This window comes from Ictalurus punctatus, chromosome 3 (assembly GCF_001660625.3).
Source record: "Ictalurus punctatus breed USDA103 chromosome 3, Coco_2.0, whole genome shotgun sequence".
NCBI lineage: Eukaryota > Metazoa > Chordata > Actinopteri > Siluriformes > Ictaluridae > Ictalurus > Ictalurus punctatus.
In genome coordinates, this window is record NC_030418.2 from 29365417 (window position 1) to 29383581 (window position 18165).

Genomic DNA, 18165 nt, shown 5'->3' on the forward strand with positions numbered 1-18165 from the left:
CTAAGGATGGTGGAAATAAATGCAGGAATGATGAAGCAGGTGGTCCTCTGATGAGAGGTTGTATTCGTGTTACTATTATCTCTCATTTGAACTAGCACCGGTTGGCATCAAATGAACTGGGTTTCCAAGGAGACAAAACCTAAATGAGATTCTAACACGAGATGTGAAGCAGAAAACATTTCAAATAATCAAAAGTGGACCCTAAGCACACTTACACTCATTGAGAAATCATTAATACCATGTGTGTAAGAGACCAAGAGACCAAGAGACCATAGAGCCCTTCTACTCAAACAAACACACACACAAACACACACATACACACGGGGGTCTCTTAGTGCTTTTGTTGGAAATTGCAAGAACTCATTTCAAATTCAAGTAAACATTTAAACCAGGACAACTTCAATCGTAAGAAAATGAGACTGTTAGATACATTATGAAACAATTTATTAGATTATTGTTAAAGCAGCAACATAACATATCACACTGTTTGCCTTACAACTTGGTAAAACCATTCATGCAATAATTATCATAACATGGTAATCGTGGCAGCAGATCAAAATCTTCAGTTAATGTTCACATCAAACATCAGAATGAGGAAAATGTGATCTCAGGGACTATGACCGTGGTATGGTTACTGGTGCCAGACTGGACAGTTTGGCAACAATGTTTTTCCAATTTTCATCTGTCGAGTTTGGGTGAGCTTGTGGCCACTCTAGCCTCAGATTCCTGTTCTTGGCTGACTGGAGGGAAACTCGATGTGCTCTTCTGCTGTTGTAGCCCATCCATCTCAAATTTTGGCATGTTGTGCATTCTGAGATGCTTTTCTCTTCACCATGGTTTTGGTGCTTTGGGGAGTTTTTAAAAAGTGATTATGAGTTAGCAATCTGAGTTAGCATTCAGAGGATTTCTGAGTTAGCATTATTGGCTGTTTAGTTGGCTCATATTGTATTCAGATTTTTACTATAGCTTTGCCAGTGTTGGCTCCCTTTAGCATAGCCATGAATGCAGCAGGCATGTTGTCAAAGCCTTCAGTGACATGTTCCCTGCACTGGAGCTTTCCCTGGAAAAAAAACCCCAAACAGAACAAGCAGAAGAGATAAAAATTAAAAACGTCACAGGCACAATTCAGTGTAATGGAGAAAAAAAAGTGAAGTAAAACTTGACAGGAACAGTTTTGACCTTCTTGGGGTCATGAACTCTCACTTTTCCAGCTCGGTCTTATTCACAATGCCTAATCATTGTTTATACTTGTGTTTAGGTATCTCACCAAATTCTTAGCAGTTAGTCTCATTAAGTCTAACTTGTTTTTGTATATACACTCCTATGTACCTAGGTGCATATTTAAGCTTTGATTTGATGCTTTGTTCCTTGTTAATTGGTTATTGCAGCATGTTGCCCTTGTTTCTTAGTTGAGTCTAGTGCTACTGGCTTTGTCCGTATCTGTATTTTATGAATTTATTTCTGCTATCTTTCTCAGCTGCCTATTGTTCATATTTAATACACTTTCATCAATTAGTGTATCTCAGATCAGCTCTGGACATCACATAGTACCAGAAACATGTAATTAAAATGAGAAAATGATCACATGATATACTGGAGGAAGTAAGAGCTACATGACTCATAATTTTGCTTGTATGTGTGTTTAATGTGACATGTTGGAAATACCTGCAATTGTTGAACTTATTCTTAGTTCTTATCTTATGTGATGGTCAAAAATACTAGTTTTAATTATCTAGCACTAGTTCTGACACTTCGTGCTTGGCTTAATTTCTCAAATGAACATACAGCCATCCATTTTCCATAATAATTATACTGCACAGGGTCACCGGAGAGCCTTGAGCTTAGGACGGGGTGCCAACCCCTCGCAGGACACAATCGCGCACGCACTCACACACTATGGACAATTTGGAAATACCAGTCAGCCTCATCACATCATCACATTTTCACCCAAGTCCGAAAAGTAGACAAAGAGATCACAATTGAACAAATTAGACAAAAATATTATACTCGTCATATATTTATTGAGGAAAATGATCCAATTTTACATATCTGTGAGTGGCAAAAGTATGTGAACCACTAGGGTTAGCAGTTAATTTGAAGGTGAAATTAGAGTCAGATATTTTCAATCAATGGGATGACCATCAGGTGTAAGTGAGCACCCTGTTTAATTTAAAGAACAGGGACCTATCAAAGTCTGATCTTCACAACATGTTTTTGGAAGTGTATCACGGCACGGACAAAGGAGATTTCTGAGGACCTCAGAAAAAGAGTTGTTGAAGCTCATCAGGCTGGAAAAGGTTACAAAACCATCTCTAAATAGTTTGGACTCCACCAATCTACAGTCAGACAGATTGTTTACAAATGGAGGAAATTCAAGGCTGCTGTTACCCTCCCCAGGAGTTGTCCACCAACAAAAATCACTGCAAGAGCAAGACTTGTAATAGTCCACGAAGTCACAAAGGAACCCAGGGTAACTTCTATGCAAGTCCACCATCAGGAGAACACTGAACACTGAACAACAATGTGTGCATGGCAGGGTTGCAAGGAGAAAAGTACTGCTCTACAAAAAGAACACTGCAGCCCATCTGTAATTTGATAAAAATCACGTGGGCAAGCCAAAAGGCTACTGGAAAAATGTTTTGTGGATGAGACCAAAATAGAATTTTTTAGTTTAAATGAGAAGCGCTATGTTTGGAGAAAGGAAAACACTACATTCCAGCATAAGAACCTTATCCCATCTGTGAAACATGATGGTGGTAGTATCATGGTTTGGGCCTGTTTTGCTGCATCGGTTATAGGACAGCTTGCCATTATTGATGGAACAATGAATTCTGAAGCATATCAGCAAATTCTACAGGAAAATGTCAGGAGAGAACTGAATCTCAAGGGAAAGTGGGTCATGCAGCAAGAAAATGACCTTAAGAACACAAGTCATTCTACCAAAGAATGGTTAAAGAAGAATAAAGTTAATGTTTTGCAATGGACAAGTCAAAGTCCTGACCTTAATCCAATAGAAATGTTGTGGAAGGACCTGAAGCAAGCAGTTCATGTGAGGAAACCCAAAAACATCCCAGAGTAGAAGTTGTTCTGTACTAGGGAATGGGCTAAAATTCCTCCAAGCCGATGTGCAGGACTGATCAGCAGTTAACGGAAACATTTAGTTGCAGTTATTGCTGCACAAGGGGGTCACACCAGATACTGAAAGCAAAGGTCCACATACTTTTGCCACTCACAGAATTGTAATATTGGATCATTCTCCTCAATAAATAAATGACCACATATAACATTATTGTCTCATTTGTTCAATAGGGTTCTCTTTGTCTACAGTTAGGATTTGTGTGAAAATCTGGTGATAATTTTGGTCATATTCATGCAGAAATATAGAAAATCCTAAAGGGTTCGCAAACCTTCAAGCACCACTGTACATGCCTCCTCATAACAAATGCACATGTCATGGCAGATGCCAATATTAGTATATAAACAGCCAAGAAATGAGTGCAATGGAAATGTAAATAAGACAGATTGGCCACATATGTATGAGCAATTTCATATTTAGAGTCGTAAGCCTTACACTCTGTCCTTTACCATCTCTCTTTGATTCTCCTCTCTTACACTCATCCTGTTCAGTGGCATTTCATTAAGTTCTATTCAATAACATGTTAATCAGCTGCTTTGAAAACTGCTGCAAAATTCATGAGAATGGTGATGAGCTGGCTTATAATGGGATCTATGACTATAATTAGGCAGCACACTTTGAAGTCTTTTTGTATTGTGTGGTAGCCAGATGCTCGCTCTCTCTCTCTCTCTCTCTTTCTGTCTCACCTCTTTTACCCAGTCCAAGAGTCTCTTGATTGATTCATGGTCTTTGTGCTTCCATCGATAAACCAGAAATCCTTCCATGCGCAGCTGCTTAAATATCATATGAGTTTGAACATATGGCCCTGAAACACAAAGCATCCCATGAGATCAAGACCAAAACCAAAAATCCCAAATAAGATACCGCTAAAAGCTTTTACATTTTTACAAAACAAATGATTTAAAAAAAAAAAACATTTAGATTATTGTCCTTGCGTCCCATGTTTAATTGTTTTATAGTGTATTACATCTTTTATAGTGTCCTGTCGTTTATTATGTATTTATGTATTGTCACTACGTAAAGAATAAAACAAGTGCTGATGTGATAGAAAATGAGTCAACACCTCCTGACCAATCAGAAGTGAGAATTCAACGGCGCTGTGGTATAATGTATGGAGTAGCATGGCAATTATGAAAGATATCGTTTACTGTAGATTGAAATGTAGGACATGAAAAGATCCAGAATAGAAATATCCATTGGTTATATATCTGAATGGTAATTTTTTTTTTTTTTTTTTTTTTAAATTGTGACAAAATTCAGTGTAGACTTTTGATGAAGGAAATTGTGTCACTGTCTTTCTGGGTGGATATACCTATGCTATTTTCATATTATAATTACAATTAAAAGGACATTAATTTTATTGTTATGCTATTAAGTCATGAATGTCATTAAATAACATGAAGACATTCATAATCCTTTGCTCTTAAAATGAGAGTTTTCTAAGACAAACAAAACATTATAATACTTTCCACCATTTTGCACATTGTTGCCAAACGGCAACAATTTACCAACTACCCTACCCTATATAAAGTTAAAATGAATTGCTTTACTTGGAGAATTGTAGCTTATATTCACCTTCATAATGAAAACTGCAATTTAAGACTACTGAAATTTCTTTTTTATTTGATGCTACCCTGGTAGCAGTCCTGTGTACCTGATTGTAATTCGGTATCGTTGTAAGTGGCGATGCTTCCACAGACAGCGATCCTGCCAAACAGCTTCATCTGTGGCATCACAGCACTGCTGAACTCTCCACCTACCTGCAAACAGAGGAATTATCCTGATCCTCAGATTGCCCATAATTCTATAAGTAAATGCTTACATTTTGACACTACCACTTTTTGACTTATTTTTTTTTAAACTTATTATGTACTGTAATCAGTTAACAAGAAAAAAATCACCATGAACTTTTGCATTAATACACTGCAAATAACGTTAAAATTTAGCAACAGTAAACCAAATAAGCCAAGTAATCAACAGCTGCATTAACCAATATTCATATCATTAATGAGTAAAATGAAACCCACAGTGTTCAATGTAAATCAACACCTGAATGGACATTTTGGTAGTTGTTAACTGGTGAAATTGTACCAGAGTACAGGAAGCTATCATTTAGTTACATTCTGTAATTTATGTGGACTTATTTTTAACCATGAATTGAATAAACTGTATTTTGTTACCTTTCAAACAAATGTCAATTAATATTTACTTGAAGTATTTTAAGTACTTGTAAGTGGTTTAAAAGGAAACAAAATGCAGTTTATTTAATTCATGACTAAAAATAAGTTCAGAATGTAACTAAATGATAGCTTATTCTGGTGTCTGTGTGTAAATATTAGAACTTGTTTCAGACTCGTTTCTGAATTTCACCAGTTAGTATCTACAAAAATGTTCATTAATGGTGTAAATGATCTGCATTTATATAGCGCTTTTTTTAACCTTAGCAGTTCCAAAGCACTTTACACTGGTTCTCATTCACCCATTCACACACACAAACACACACTTCAATGGTAGCAGAGCTGCCATGCAAGGCGCTAACTTGCCATCGGGAGCAACGTGGGGTTCGGTGTCTTGCCCAAGGACACTTCGGCCTGTGGAGTCATGTGGGTCGGGAATCGAACCATCAACCCTACGAATAGTGGACAACCCGCTCTACCACCTGATCCACAGTCGCCCATGTTGTGCCCATTCATTAAGGTGTTGATTCATAATGAACACTGTGGGATTCATTTTACTCATTAATGGTATGAACACTGGTTATTGAAGTATTTACTTACTTTTACTTACTATTAGCATCGCTAGTTTAGTGTTTAATCTAACCAAAGTGGTAAATAATATAATTAAAAGCAGTAAATAATGTTAGTTAGGAACCTTGATGTAAAGCATTACCAATCATTTTAAATGATGATAGAGTATATTACCAGATTCCTAGTAGAGAAACATTAGTACTATGACATACAGGCGAGTGTGAATATTTGCATACTCTTAGGACAAAATGATCACAGTAATGAGATTTAATACATCAAAACATCTTGTTGCTATAAACTGGTTTCTAGATGTTCAGATGAATGAGCATGCTCCTCTTACATTCTCAAAGTAGCAGTCGTATCCTTGTGGTGCTGCCTCTAGCAGCGTGTCCTTCAGTGAGCTGATGGTCTTGTAGTTGAAGGCATAGTCAAAGCCGAGCTCCTTGAGATAGGAAACCTTCTCATCTGAACCTGCACAGCCCACTACTGTGCAACCCTGCAGGATGAGAGAAATGTTAAACATTCATTCAAATCATGTTCACGTTTGAAGTAAAATAAATAAATAAATAAATAAATAAATAAATGAAGTACTGAATGGACAGGTCTTATTTTTACAGTCTGGACCCGGGAATGACAGCATGTCTAATAGTAATAAGAAACCGAATAGAAATAGAAAATTTGTTTTATAATCCTGAAGATATTTTCATTCATCTGAGTAAGTTCTTCATACACAATGACCTTGATTTTGGCGATTTGTCCAACCACAGAGCCCACCGCTCCAGCTGCAGCATTAACCAGAAGGGTTTCTCCTGCCTTAATCTCACAGACCTCTTCGAGACCATAGAGAGCAGTCAGTCTGCACAGAGAAATTCAACATAAAGGCTTTAATCCCATGTTCCTAGCAATGGTCAAGATAACGATCGTGATCATCAGTGTAGACATACCCTGGCATGCCGATGGCCCCAAGAGCCAAAGACAGTGGCAGCACCTTTGGCCAATCAGAGTGAATCACCCTGAGGTCAGAGCCATCAGACAGAGAGTGTGTCCTCCAGCCACAGTTTGCAACCACGTAAGTGCCCACAGGATAGTTAGGATTTTTGCTCTGGACCACCCTAAAGTCAACAGAAACAGTGTGTTGGGTTCATATTCTTTAATAAAGAGAGGAAGGCAAATTGGCAAGAGATTTCTGAGAAGGCAGGTTGTGAAAAACACTCAAGTGACCGCAAAAGACCTGCAGCAAGACTTTTTCAGTTAGAGGTTTCAGTGAGCACAGTAAGGCGCAGAAGGTTACTAAATGCAGAAGGTTTCCATGCCAGAACTCCAAGACGTACACCACTACTGGCCCAAAAGCACAAGAAAAATCGGCTGAAAATAATACAAATAAGCCCCAGAAGTTTTGGGATTCTGTTCTGTGGAGCGATGAAACAAAACTGGAACATGAAAAAAGCATGTTGACCAATGAGCATTCATCTTTGCTCCCATTAAATCAAAGTGTATTTAAATCTGCCATAGAACCAATGGAGTCCACCAAAACTGTGCTGTCCAACAAAAATTCAAAAACAGTTTGCATTAAATGAATGAGCAGCATGATATTACAGTGAGATATCATATTTCATAATTTGAGTGATGAGTAGAGAGATGAATAATATAACAGCTTTTCATAGATGTAGGTTTAGATAGCTAATGAGCAAGGCAGAGGGGTTAGTGGCAATGAAAGCGCTTTTCTTAAGAGTTCATTTTGGTCTGGAAAAATACAGAAAAATATTGTGATCTATTGTATCAAAAGCTGCATCAATTAGTGCAAACAAAAATATGCAATGCTGATCGAAGGCCAGTAGCAGGACATTTACTACTTTAAGCAGTGCTGCATTGTTGCATAAGCACAGTATTGATGCCTAAACGCTGACTAAAATATTTAATGCAATTCCCATTCAAGCATGAGCTTTGCTGTTGAGCTACAGCTTTTCTTGGCTCCTGTTAATAAAAAAGGGGAGGAGGGCGGGGATACTGGCTTATAATTTGACAGTTCACACGAGTTGAGGTTAGGCTTCTTAAAATCACAAGCCTGAAAGATTTGGGTATACTGCCAATGCTATGGAAGGCAACTTTTCTTCCCCTTAATAATAATAATATTTCCCTAAAAAAAACGTGTCAGTGTTTTTGGCTATATTTGGGCCAGGGGATTTAAATATTTGCTGGAGGAAGGCTGTCTATCACATTTGATTAGTATCCTCTAGGACTGACAGAGATAGAAAGCCTGTTTTGGTTACATAAGGGATTATCATAGCAGCCAAATATACATGAGTGCTTAATATAAGAGCAGTACAACTACAAATAAGTTGATTCTACAATCATTAAAAGCTGGATTGGAAATTTTCCCCATCCTATTTCTATTTCTTAAAGACATTACAGAAACATACAACCACTTGGATATAAGTCCTTTCCTTAAACATTCAATTCTGTATTTATTTATTTAGTTAGTTAATTAGTTAGTTAGTTAGTTAGTGTGTGTGTGTGTGTGTGTGTGTGTGTGTGTGTGTGTGTGTGTGTGTGTATGCGCGCCTGCATGCAAACATTATACACTGTTATAAATATATAAATCCTACTTGGACACTTGGGTTCCAATCATTGTATCTCCTTCCTTCATGAGATTACGACTGTATGGCCTGTGAATGAATGACAATAAATTACTGAAAATACTGTAGTGTACATTAAAGACTTACATTAGTGCAAGTAACATGATGCCCTACTGACCTCATATATGGATCCACACTTAAGAAAACAGCCTCCAGCAGTACCTCTGAAAGAATTACAACACAAAATGTCATTATTGTTTATGTATATGTTTGAGTTAAACTTTTAAAGTATGAGTTTCAGGTCATCTCGTCAGACATAAAAAACTATTATACAAGAATGAAGGCAATTATTTCATGACGATCTTTTTGGAAAGGATCTAAAAATAGAAGCTTTATATATTTCATAATTAATTAAGTTGTCATTGAGGGCTGCAGCACTGTGGCATATCTTAACATTTCTGATTTCGATTATTCATCTGATTATGCGATAAAATAACAATGCCCTTCAGGAAGGAGAGCTGATTCCATAGTAGTGCTTCTCTGAGTATAAACATGAAGCTGCTTGTTTATTGTGAAAATGCTGACACCATGTGGTGTGCCCGTTTCAATACACAACTAGTGTGGCCTCATTCACGAGATCATTTATCTAGCAGAAATCATTTACAAATCAATCTATTCCTACTGTAAGAAAATTATTTAATTGACCATGAGAAAACTGGTTACTGATGAGATGAATGAATGACGGAATGAAGGAAGGAATTCACTTTTAGTCACTATATGATATTCTCTAGTTCATCATCCTAGTTGATTTATTTTGTGCCAGAGACCTCCATCTTGTGGTTCTCGAAGATTCTCTTCTTTCAGTTCAAAGTCACTGTCCTTGGGAAAGCCCACAAAGTGCTGGCGAAGTGTCCAAAACTTAGCGTGAACCATCGTCCTGGATTGCAAAGAAAAGACAAATAAATTAGTTTAGTTACATTTTATGTAATTAAAATTTAAATTGTTTAAACAGAGGACTGTTTTTTTAAAAAGGTTAAATATAACCATGACATGTTGTGCTGTGAACCAGATTGAATAGATGAATTTTATTTGAAATGTGGCAGTAAATAATTTCCTTAGTGTATATTGTAGTTTTCGTGGGTTAAACCCTAAAAGAAAGAAAGAAATTAAGCCAAAACTACTATGTTTTATAGAAACCACATAATTTTGTAAAGGTTTTCACATGTTCTACTGCTAACTGTTTTTCCACAATTGTGCTTTACTAGAACTGTCTTTACTAGAACTGGGCAAAAAGATGACATAATATTGATAATATAATATGATAAAATATGTAATTTTCTGATGTATTAGAGTTATCTTCAGCATTTACAAAATTTCCCTACCATCTATTACTACTCTACATTCTTCCACTTCTCCTCTTTCGACAGAACAAATTCTGAAACTGAGATGATTTCTAAAGATCTCTTCTCTTTCATCACTTCACCAGTGACAAGGGTTATACCCATTCTAAAAAAAGCCCACACTAGATGCTTCAGATATTAGCAAATACTGACTGGTATTGTTTAGCTCTTTCTCACATGTCACAAGGACCTCCAGAAACCTAAATCGTCTGGCTATAAAGTGTCACTGTGTCTACAAAATCTGCCCATATGGCTGTTATTGTGAAGCTTCATGCTGGTAGATCATCCAGTATGTGATCAGTCCTGATTTGTCTTAATCCATTTGACACAGCCAGTCACAAGATTCTCCTGTCCATCCACACAAGAGTTGGAGTTAGTGATCCAGCATTGCGATGGTTTGCTTCCTACCTGGTTATATCAGGTGACATGAAGATGATGTATATCTGCTCCATGCAGACGAACTACTGGTTTTCCACAAGGATCATAGTTTGGCCTGCTTCTATTTTCCCTATATACCCTTTCTCCTGACAAGGCAATATCCTCACATGCAGTAGTTTTCTGTACCACTGCTTTGGTGATGGCACACAGCTCATTCATTCCTTTCCTTCCTAAGACGCTTATGTTTCTGCTCAGATCTCAGTGTGTCTGGCAGGTGACAGCAGCCCAGCAAACTAAATCACAGCAAAACTGAGTTGGTGTACATGCCTGGAGATGCATCCCCATGTCAAGGTCTTTTCATCTCCCTAGAGAACATTCGAATCATGCCATCTGACAATGCACAAAACCTTGGTATGCTTCTGAACAACCAGCAAACATTCTTCACTCATGTTGCTAAGCACACTCAGCCATGCAGGTTTCCTCTTCATGACATCAGGAGGAACCAACTTTTCCTCTCTACAGGGGCCATTCATGTATTTTTTCAGTCCCTTGTCATCTCTGGGTTGGACTACTACAACTTGCGGTCCATCGGACCAGCTGAGACTAATTCAGAAAGCAGCTACCTTACACGACTTGTGGTCATCTCCCCAAGTTCTCCTATGTGACCAATTGCTTTGTTCCATACTTCCTGTAGCTGCCCACATCAGGCTTAAAACATAGATGCTTGCATACAGAGCCAAAAATGGGCCAGTCCCCACCATCCTTCAGGCACTCATCAAATCTTGCTCTGCACCACGTTTCTTTCAATTCTCTAGCACGACTTGACTCACTATCAAGACACAAGGAAGACAATTATCAAGACTCTTCTCTTCCCTGGCTGAAAGAACACCTGAGTCACTTCCAGGCTTCAAATGAAAATGGAAGAGTCACCTGTTCACTAAGCACTTAAATGAGCACTAAATATATACCACTCATTAAAAATAAAATAAACGTGTACTCTTTTTGCTGTACTAATTCCTGTGTCACAGAGTTTTACCTTTTTAGCTATTCCTAGACCATAGCCTATTTGCACTAGAGTGAGCATATGTATTTGATAAAGAATCCAAATCCCTTCTGTAAGTTGCTCTGGGAAAAGAGTGTTTTCTAAATGCTGTAAATGCAGTGTGTTTTCCTTTCTTCTGTGTGATACTTAAAATGAGGAAACTAAAATCATACAGCTGTATTTTTAAAGATATCACAGGGATTATTTTACAAGTCCCTCACATTAGTACTGCCGATTTATTTAGAGTATGACTAAATAATCTAACGTGACTAAATCTGAACTGTACAACGCATCAGTAAAGTGGGCCACCTGAATGCTGGTGCAAGGTTGTCTTCAGAAAAGCCAACTGATCGCTCAGTGCATTTTTACTGTAGGAATAAAACACTTCAGAGTGTGCTGTTGTAACAGAATAATCAGTGCTGGAGTGGTACAGGGTGGCCTGACACATAGTTATTGTTACCACCAGAAAGTTGGTTGCTTTCTTCCTGCAACCTGTATGTTTGTATTTTCCTTTTAAACCACAAAAAAATTGCCAATGATTTAAATTTTTGTTTAATATAGAAGGACACAACATAGTTTTTATCCTTTTATCCATCCATCCATCTTCTATACCACTTATCCCTGAGGGTCACTGGGAACCTGAAGCCTATCCCATTGAGCATCGGGCACAGGGCGGGGTACACCCTGGACAGGGTGCCAATCCTTCACAGGGCACACTCACATACACATTGACACACCCATTCATGCACTACGGACACTTTGGACATGCCAATCGGCCTACCATGCATGTCTTTGGACTGGGGGAGGAAACCGGAGTACCCGGAGGAAACCCCCACAGCACAGGGAGAACATGCAAACTCCGCACACACCAGGGCCACGGTGTGAGATGAACGTTCTAACCACTTTTATCCTTTTATGGTTCTATTTAATGTTGTGCAATAAACAGTCATCCCCTCACCAGTCTCCTTTTTCCCTTTTCTGAAGTTAAGGCAAAAAACAAAAAAAGGTTGTCATGTTACTGAGTAACTGGAAAGAGCGAAGTCCTCTATGAGGAAATTAATCAACACATTTTGACTAGCTACAATCACAAATCCAACAGCACTGTGACTTAAATAAGTTTATATGTGTTAATTCAACAGTGTAACTTCTCAATACTGGAAATATTGCCGCATAAGCAAATCTAATGCAAATATGTATGAAACTAAACGGACAAGTTGCTCCAAATATTAGCTCTGTGCCACAATTACACAGTGGAATATGAGTCATAGTTGGTATTGTATATTGTTGTAGTGTATATTTTCAGAGTATTGTCTTGTATGTTGCATCGTGATCCTGGATGCTCTATATATCCTCTAATTGGCTGATCTGATCACACGGCATAATATGTTATCATGCAGTATAAACATAACACCTTTATCTATGTAGATAAGATATCCACATACCAATGGCTTACAAAATAAATAAATAAACAAATAAACAATATCAAAATGATTCATGACCTCATGATTAATTGTTATTATCTGTCACTTGTTTCTTATAAATTGAACTGTATCAGTGTTTTGTACAGCTCTACTCTATATGTTTAACAGGGGTTTGGGGTTGGGGAGGTAACAAAGTTATCACTGCCACTAATGCAATGCTTTCTTTATAAAGCTTCTTCCAGATATTTATAAAGTTACAGATGCACTAATTTCAACTTCAAGAACACTTACATCTACACAAATGACTTTGCCAAAGAATAAAAATGGCTAAATTACCAAAAGCAGCATGTTGTAAACCATTTACCTACATATGAAGGCTGAGATATTTTGTATGCATATAGAGTTGCACAGGAACCAGAACAAGACTGATCATGTCATGCTATTCATAGAAATTACTAGAGTTATAAACCTATAAGAACTGTATTTAATAACAATGAAAAACTTACAGAAACACAAACTAGTCAAATGCTATCCTAGTTTACTCCAAAAAAAATCAGAAACATGTGCATGCAAGCATTTTCCACTTACCTTTGTGCTGAAATATGTGCTCAGAAAGTTAAAAGCATGTACAGAGGTTGCTCCGTGTGAACTCAGAGGATCAGGGTTGCCAGATTGTACAGTATCCCAACTACCTGTGAAAATGACTTATATTAGGCTAAACCCGCCCAGTGTCATCATGACTCAGAACCAAAATGAGTCATGGTGAGACACAACAATTCAAAAAATGTCTCTTTCTTATACAGGACAAAAGAAAAGGAGGGTCGGGGAGCCAAAATAAAAAGCAAAAATGACTTACAAATAATACACTTTCCTCAACACTAACTGATAACTTTGTTTTCAGAGTTTGTGCATACGGCTTCTATTTACAAGACTGTAGCCAGGTGGGAATATGGTATAACTGTAACACAACTGCATATTGCTTCAGAGGGGCTTCGGAGTGAAAAGGTGTCAGAGCTTTGAAAGAAAAGACACACATCGATATTTATTCTTGTATATGAATAAGCATTACTGATAAATAACTCATAAAACCCTTATTCTTTTTCAAAATCATAGAATTACAATTAAACCATAGTAACCATATACTGTACCACAGTAATTTTGGTCACTATGATATAGCAAAAATGAAATATATATATATATATATATATATATATATATATATATATATATATATATATATATATATATATAAATACCTTTGATATTTATGACCTTTGCATCATCAGTCAATGACAATGCATGTTTAACTGGGTGTGTCACAATATGGAGGCACAAACAGAAGCAAGTGCAGATATGGCAGTTTAATAAAACAATAACAAGTCCAAAGGGTAAGAAGTTAATAATCATGAACAGGCAGAAGTTATGGAATCAGGCAAACAGTACAAACAGGACAGGGCAAAGAGATGAGGTCATAAACGTAAGCAAATTTAATAACCAGAATAAACAGACATGGTACAAAGGCTGGTCGCTCTGGAGAAAGGCGTCTGCCAAATGCCATAAATGGTATAGACAGAGACACTAGGCAACTGAGCGTATACTGCGCTTGGATGCACTAATAAAATTGCAACAATTTTTCTTCATGTCAAGAATCATTTTTCTACTAACGCGCTTAATTTCATTTTATTTCAGGAATAAACTTGGAATGAACTTCCAACCTCAATCCGCAGACCGCAGAATCTCTCACCATCTTCAAAAAACAGCTAAAGACCCACCTCTTCCGTGAACACCTAACCAACCCATAAAAAAATGGTACTTATACCTCTACTTTGCTTCTTCTAGAACTCAATTATAAATCTTGTATCATATCACTACTTGCATTGTTCTCTGCTAGATAGATCGCTTTGCTTGTATTTCCTCATTTGTAAGTCACTTTGGTTAAAGCGTCTGCTACATGAATAAATGTAAATGTAATAAATGCAGTATTAGTTATTTTTCTTTCCCTGAAAGAAGGGTAGAAACAAAGAGTAGAGTTTACATTTACAACATTTAGCAGACTATCAAAAATGCATCCTCATGCTAGTTTACTAGGTCAGGGACTAAAAGTGCTTTCACACTTAGTCCATCTCAGTGCTCCAAGTGATCTCAGACCGATGACTAAGCGTTTTTCTGTGCATATGGGAACACAACACATGAAGGGTGTTTTCAAATATAGCTCTTTTTAAATGAACCATACTCATTGCTTTTAACGGGATATAGCTGTAAATGGCCTCAGTGCTTTTGGTGTTCACAAGTGGACTCAAAATGAGACTCTTTCTGGGAATTTTAGCATTGATGAGATGTCAGACCACTTGTTCAGAGTACAACTTCTTTACTATAGGTTTGTAGTGAATATGTGGAACACATAACAGTGTCATTAAAAACGGTTGCTTTATACTATATGGTGCAATGATTTGGCTGAAATGCTATGATTTAGCTGAAAAACAGAGAAGGCAAAACAGATCTGAAGTAAAATACCTAAAGCATATTTGATGCTTTTGATCTCATGCTTCATGCCACAGCACTACTGACAGTAGTACTGGCTGATGTGAGTTGGTGTTGGGGTAGACAAAATTTTCCATCATTTTGGTGTGAATGAAAAATAGAGAGCAAAACAGAATTAGATTGAAATATCAGAAGCATTATCAGTTCGCAGATGTCAATGGCGACTTCTCCACACATACCGAGGTTAAATTTGGTGTTCCACAAGGTTCTGTTTTAGGCCCACTGCTTTTTATTTTATATATGCTACCTCTAGGTCAAATTATTCGTAAACACTGAATTCGCTTCCACTGTTATGCTGATGATACACAGCTGTATGTTTCAGCAAAGCCAGAGGACAGACAGCAGCTTAATAAAGTTGAGGAATGTGTAAAGGATGTTAGACACTGGATGTTTATTAACTTACTTTTACTTAATTCTGACAAGACAGAAGTACTTGTACTAGGACCACGTGTAGCTAGAAGTAAGCTTTCTGATAACATAGTTACTCTGGATGGACTTTCTGCTTCGTCATGTGCAGCAGTAAAAGATCTTGGCGTGGTTATTGACCCCAGTCTTTCATTGTCGCGCATGTAGATAATACTACTAGGATAGCCTACTTTTATCTCAGAAATATTGCTAAGATAAGAAATATATTGTCACTACATGATGCAGAAATATTAGTTCATGCTTTCGTCACCCCTAGGTTGTATTATTGCAATGCCTTACTGTCTGGATGTCCCAGTAGGAGCATAAACAAACTCCAGTTAGTCCAGAATGCAGCTGCTAGAGTCCTAGCTAGAACCAGAAGATGCGACCACATCACCCCGATCTTATCCACACTGCATTGGCTCCCAGTGAAATTATGCATTAATTATGAAATACTATTATTTCTTTTATATTACTATTATATTATTATTGTCTCAGTGTTTAAGTCTAGGCTGAAAACATATTTGTTTACTCAAGCCTACCATGAGTAGATTTTCTGTTACGCAAAGCACAGTTTTATTTAATCATCTCTCCCTCTCTCCTTCTGTCGAGCCACACATGATTTTATGGAGATGCTAGTGATCCTGATCCTTTCTGCTCTCCAGACCTGCCTGATCCATTCGGATGCCCTTCCTCTGGATGGAGCTCTCATCAACTCCAATTACACATGGACATTCTCACTGTGGTTGCTGGGACTACGGTTTGCTACTATGGCCCTGGGACTGCAATTACCACATGCAGTTTCCTTTGAACAGTGAACTAGTTCAACAAACAGACTTCATATAAAAACCATAATCAACTTTCCTTTGCTTTTGCACTATCCACTGTTACCCAGTTGAGGATGTATTCCCTTCTGAGTCTGGTTCCTCTCAAGGTTTCCTCCTCTTATCATCTTAGGGAGTTTTTCCTTGCCACTGTCTTGCTCAGTTGGGATTAATCCACACACTTAAAATCTGTATGCTGTGTTTATATGTTTCCGTAAAGCTGCTTTGAGACAATGACAGCTGTAAAAAAAAAAAGAAAAACAATTTTTGATGCTGAATCATCAAAACCAATATGCTTGATGCCACTGATGGTCGTCTGAGTTGTAAGTGTAGACAAAACATAAGCATACAACACATACAGCATTACTACATTACTATTACACATACTAATATACAGTAACTATTGTTCCAGTCACTGACACAATACTATCATTACTGCTGCCTAACTCTGAAGTGGTATTAGAGGCCAACAGGTTGTGCTCACCCTGTGGTCTGCATGGGGCCGAATGCCCCAGTATAGTGACGGAGACACTAAACTGTAAAAACAGCACCATCTTTCGGATCAGACGTTAAACTAAGGTCCTGACTCTATATGGTCATTAAAAATCCCAGGACACTTCTCATAAAGAGTAGTATAACCCCGGTGTCCTGGAGACATTCCCACATTGGCTCCCTAATAATCTCCATCCCTGTATTGGCTACATCACTCTCCTCTACACTCCACTAATAGCTGGTGTGTGGTTGGCGTTCTGGCGCACTATGGCTCCAGGTGGATGCTACACACTGATGGTGGTTGAAGAGATTTCCGCCCATACAATTTAAAGCGCTTTGAGTGTCTAGAAAAGTGCTATATAAATGTAACTGTAACTAACTACTTGCGCTATGACATAATTGCTAGTGCCACAGTGCCTCTATTAGCTATCTACTATGTTGCTAATTTGAGTATTTTTTTCTGTTAGGTGTCAGAAACCTGGAGATTATGTACAGCATGTACACAACCTTCAAGTTCTTTATGGATGAAGTGGACTGAAATCTGTTTGTTTTCACAATATGCAAATGAAGTGCACCACAAAACGAACCACATACAAACATTTGCTTGTCACTTCAGACTGGTCCGATTTCATTTGCTGTGTTCACATATGCACAAAACTGCTGAGTCAGACCACTTGGAACACTTAACTGGACCAAGATTGAAAACACCCAGAGAGTACCATTAGTTTAAAAACCATGTTAGGGAGCAAAGCAGAAAAAGAAAACACAACATAAAAAACATATTAGTATTGGAGAATATAATTTTTGATACCAACAACTATGATGATTTGGTCACAGGGCTTTATTTATTTATTTATTTATTTTTAAAGAAGATCATTTTCAACAGGAATAACATTTTGGTTGGTTATTGGCATTATTGGTACTCAAAAAAAAAAAAATCCCTTCAAGAGTTGAATAGTTAATGGTCCTACATGGAACCCTTGAAAAGGAAACACTAATGTATAAGAAGTTACATTTAACATAAAACAATACATTTTATATTTACAGAGGACTGTTGCCACCTCACAACTCCAGGGTCCTCTGTTTGATCCTAAACTCGGTTACTGTGGCGTTTGTGCAGATCTTGTGCATGTTCTCCCCATGTCCATGTTCTGGGTTTCCTCCAAGTTCTCTGGTTTCCTCACACCTCCCAAAACAGGATAG

General features: G+C 37.6%; 1 protein-coding gene across 1 annotated transcript; it reads right to left on the bottom strand.

Annotated features, from left to right (window-relative positions):
* Positions 1-427: 427 nt before the first annotated feature.
* LOC108263610 (prostaglandin reductase 1) lies at positions 428-13375 on the bottom strand. The gene is made up of 10 exons (XM_017464619.3): positions 13289-13375; positions 9287-9396; positions 8638-8683; positions 8490-8549; positions 6828-6995; positions 6622-6739; positions 6224-6379; positions 4791-4896; positions 3823-3941; positions 428-1060 (listed from the first exon to the last, which is right to left on the bottom strand). Exons 2-10 carry the CDS (start codon positions 9390-9392, stop codon positions 950-952), a joined length of 990 nt encoding a protein of 329 aa, XP_017320108.1. The 5' UTR covers positions 9393-9396; positions 13289-13375; the 3' UTR covers positions 428-949.
* Positions 13376-18165: the final 4790 nt, after the last annotated feature.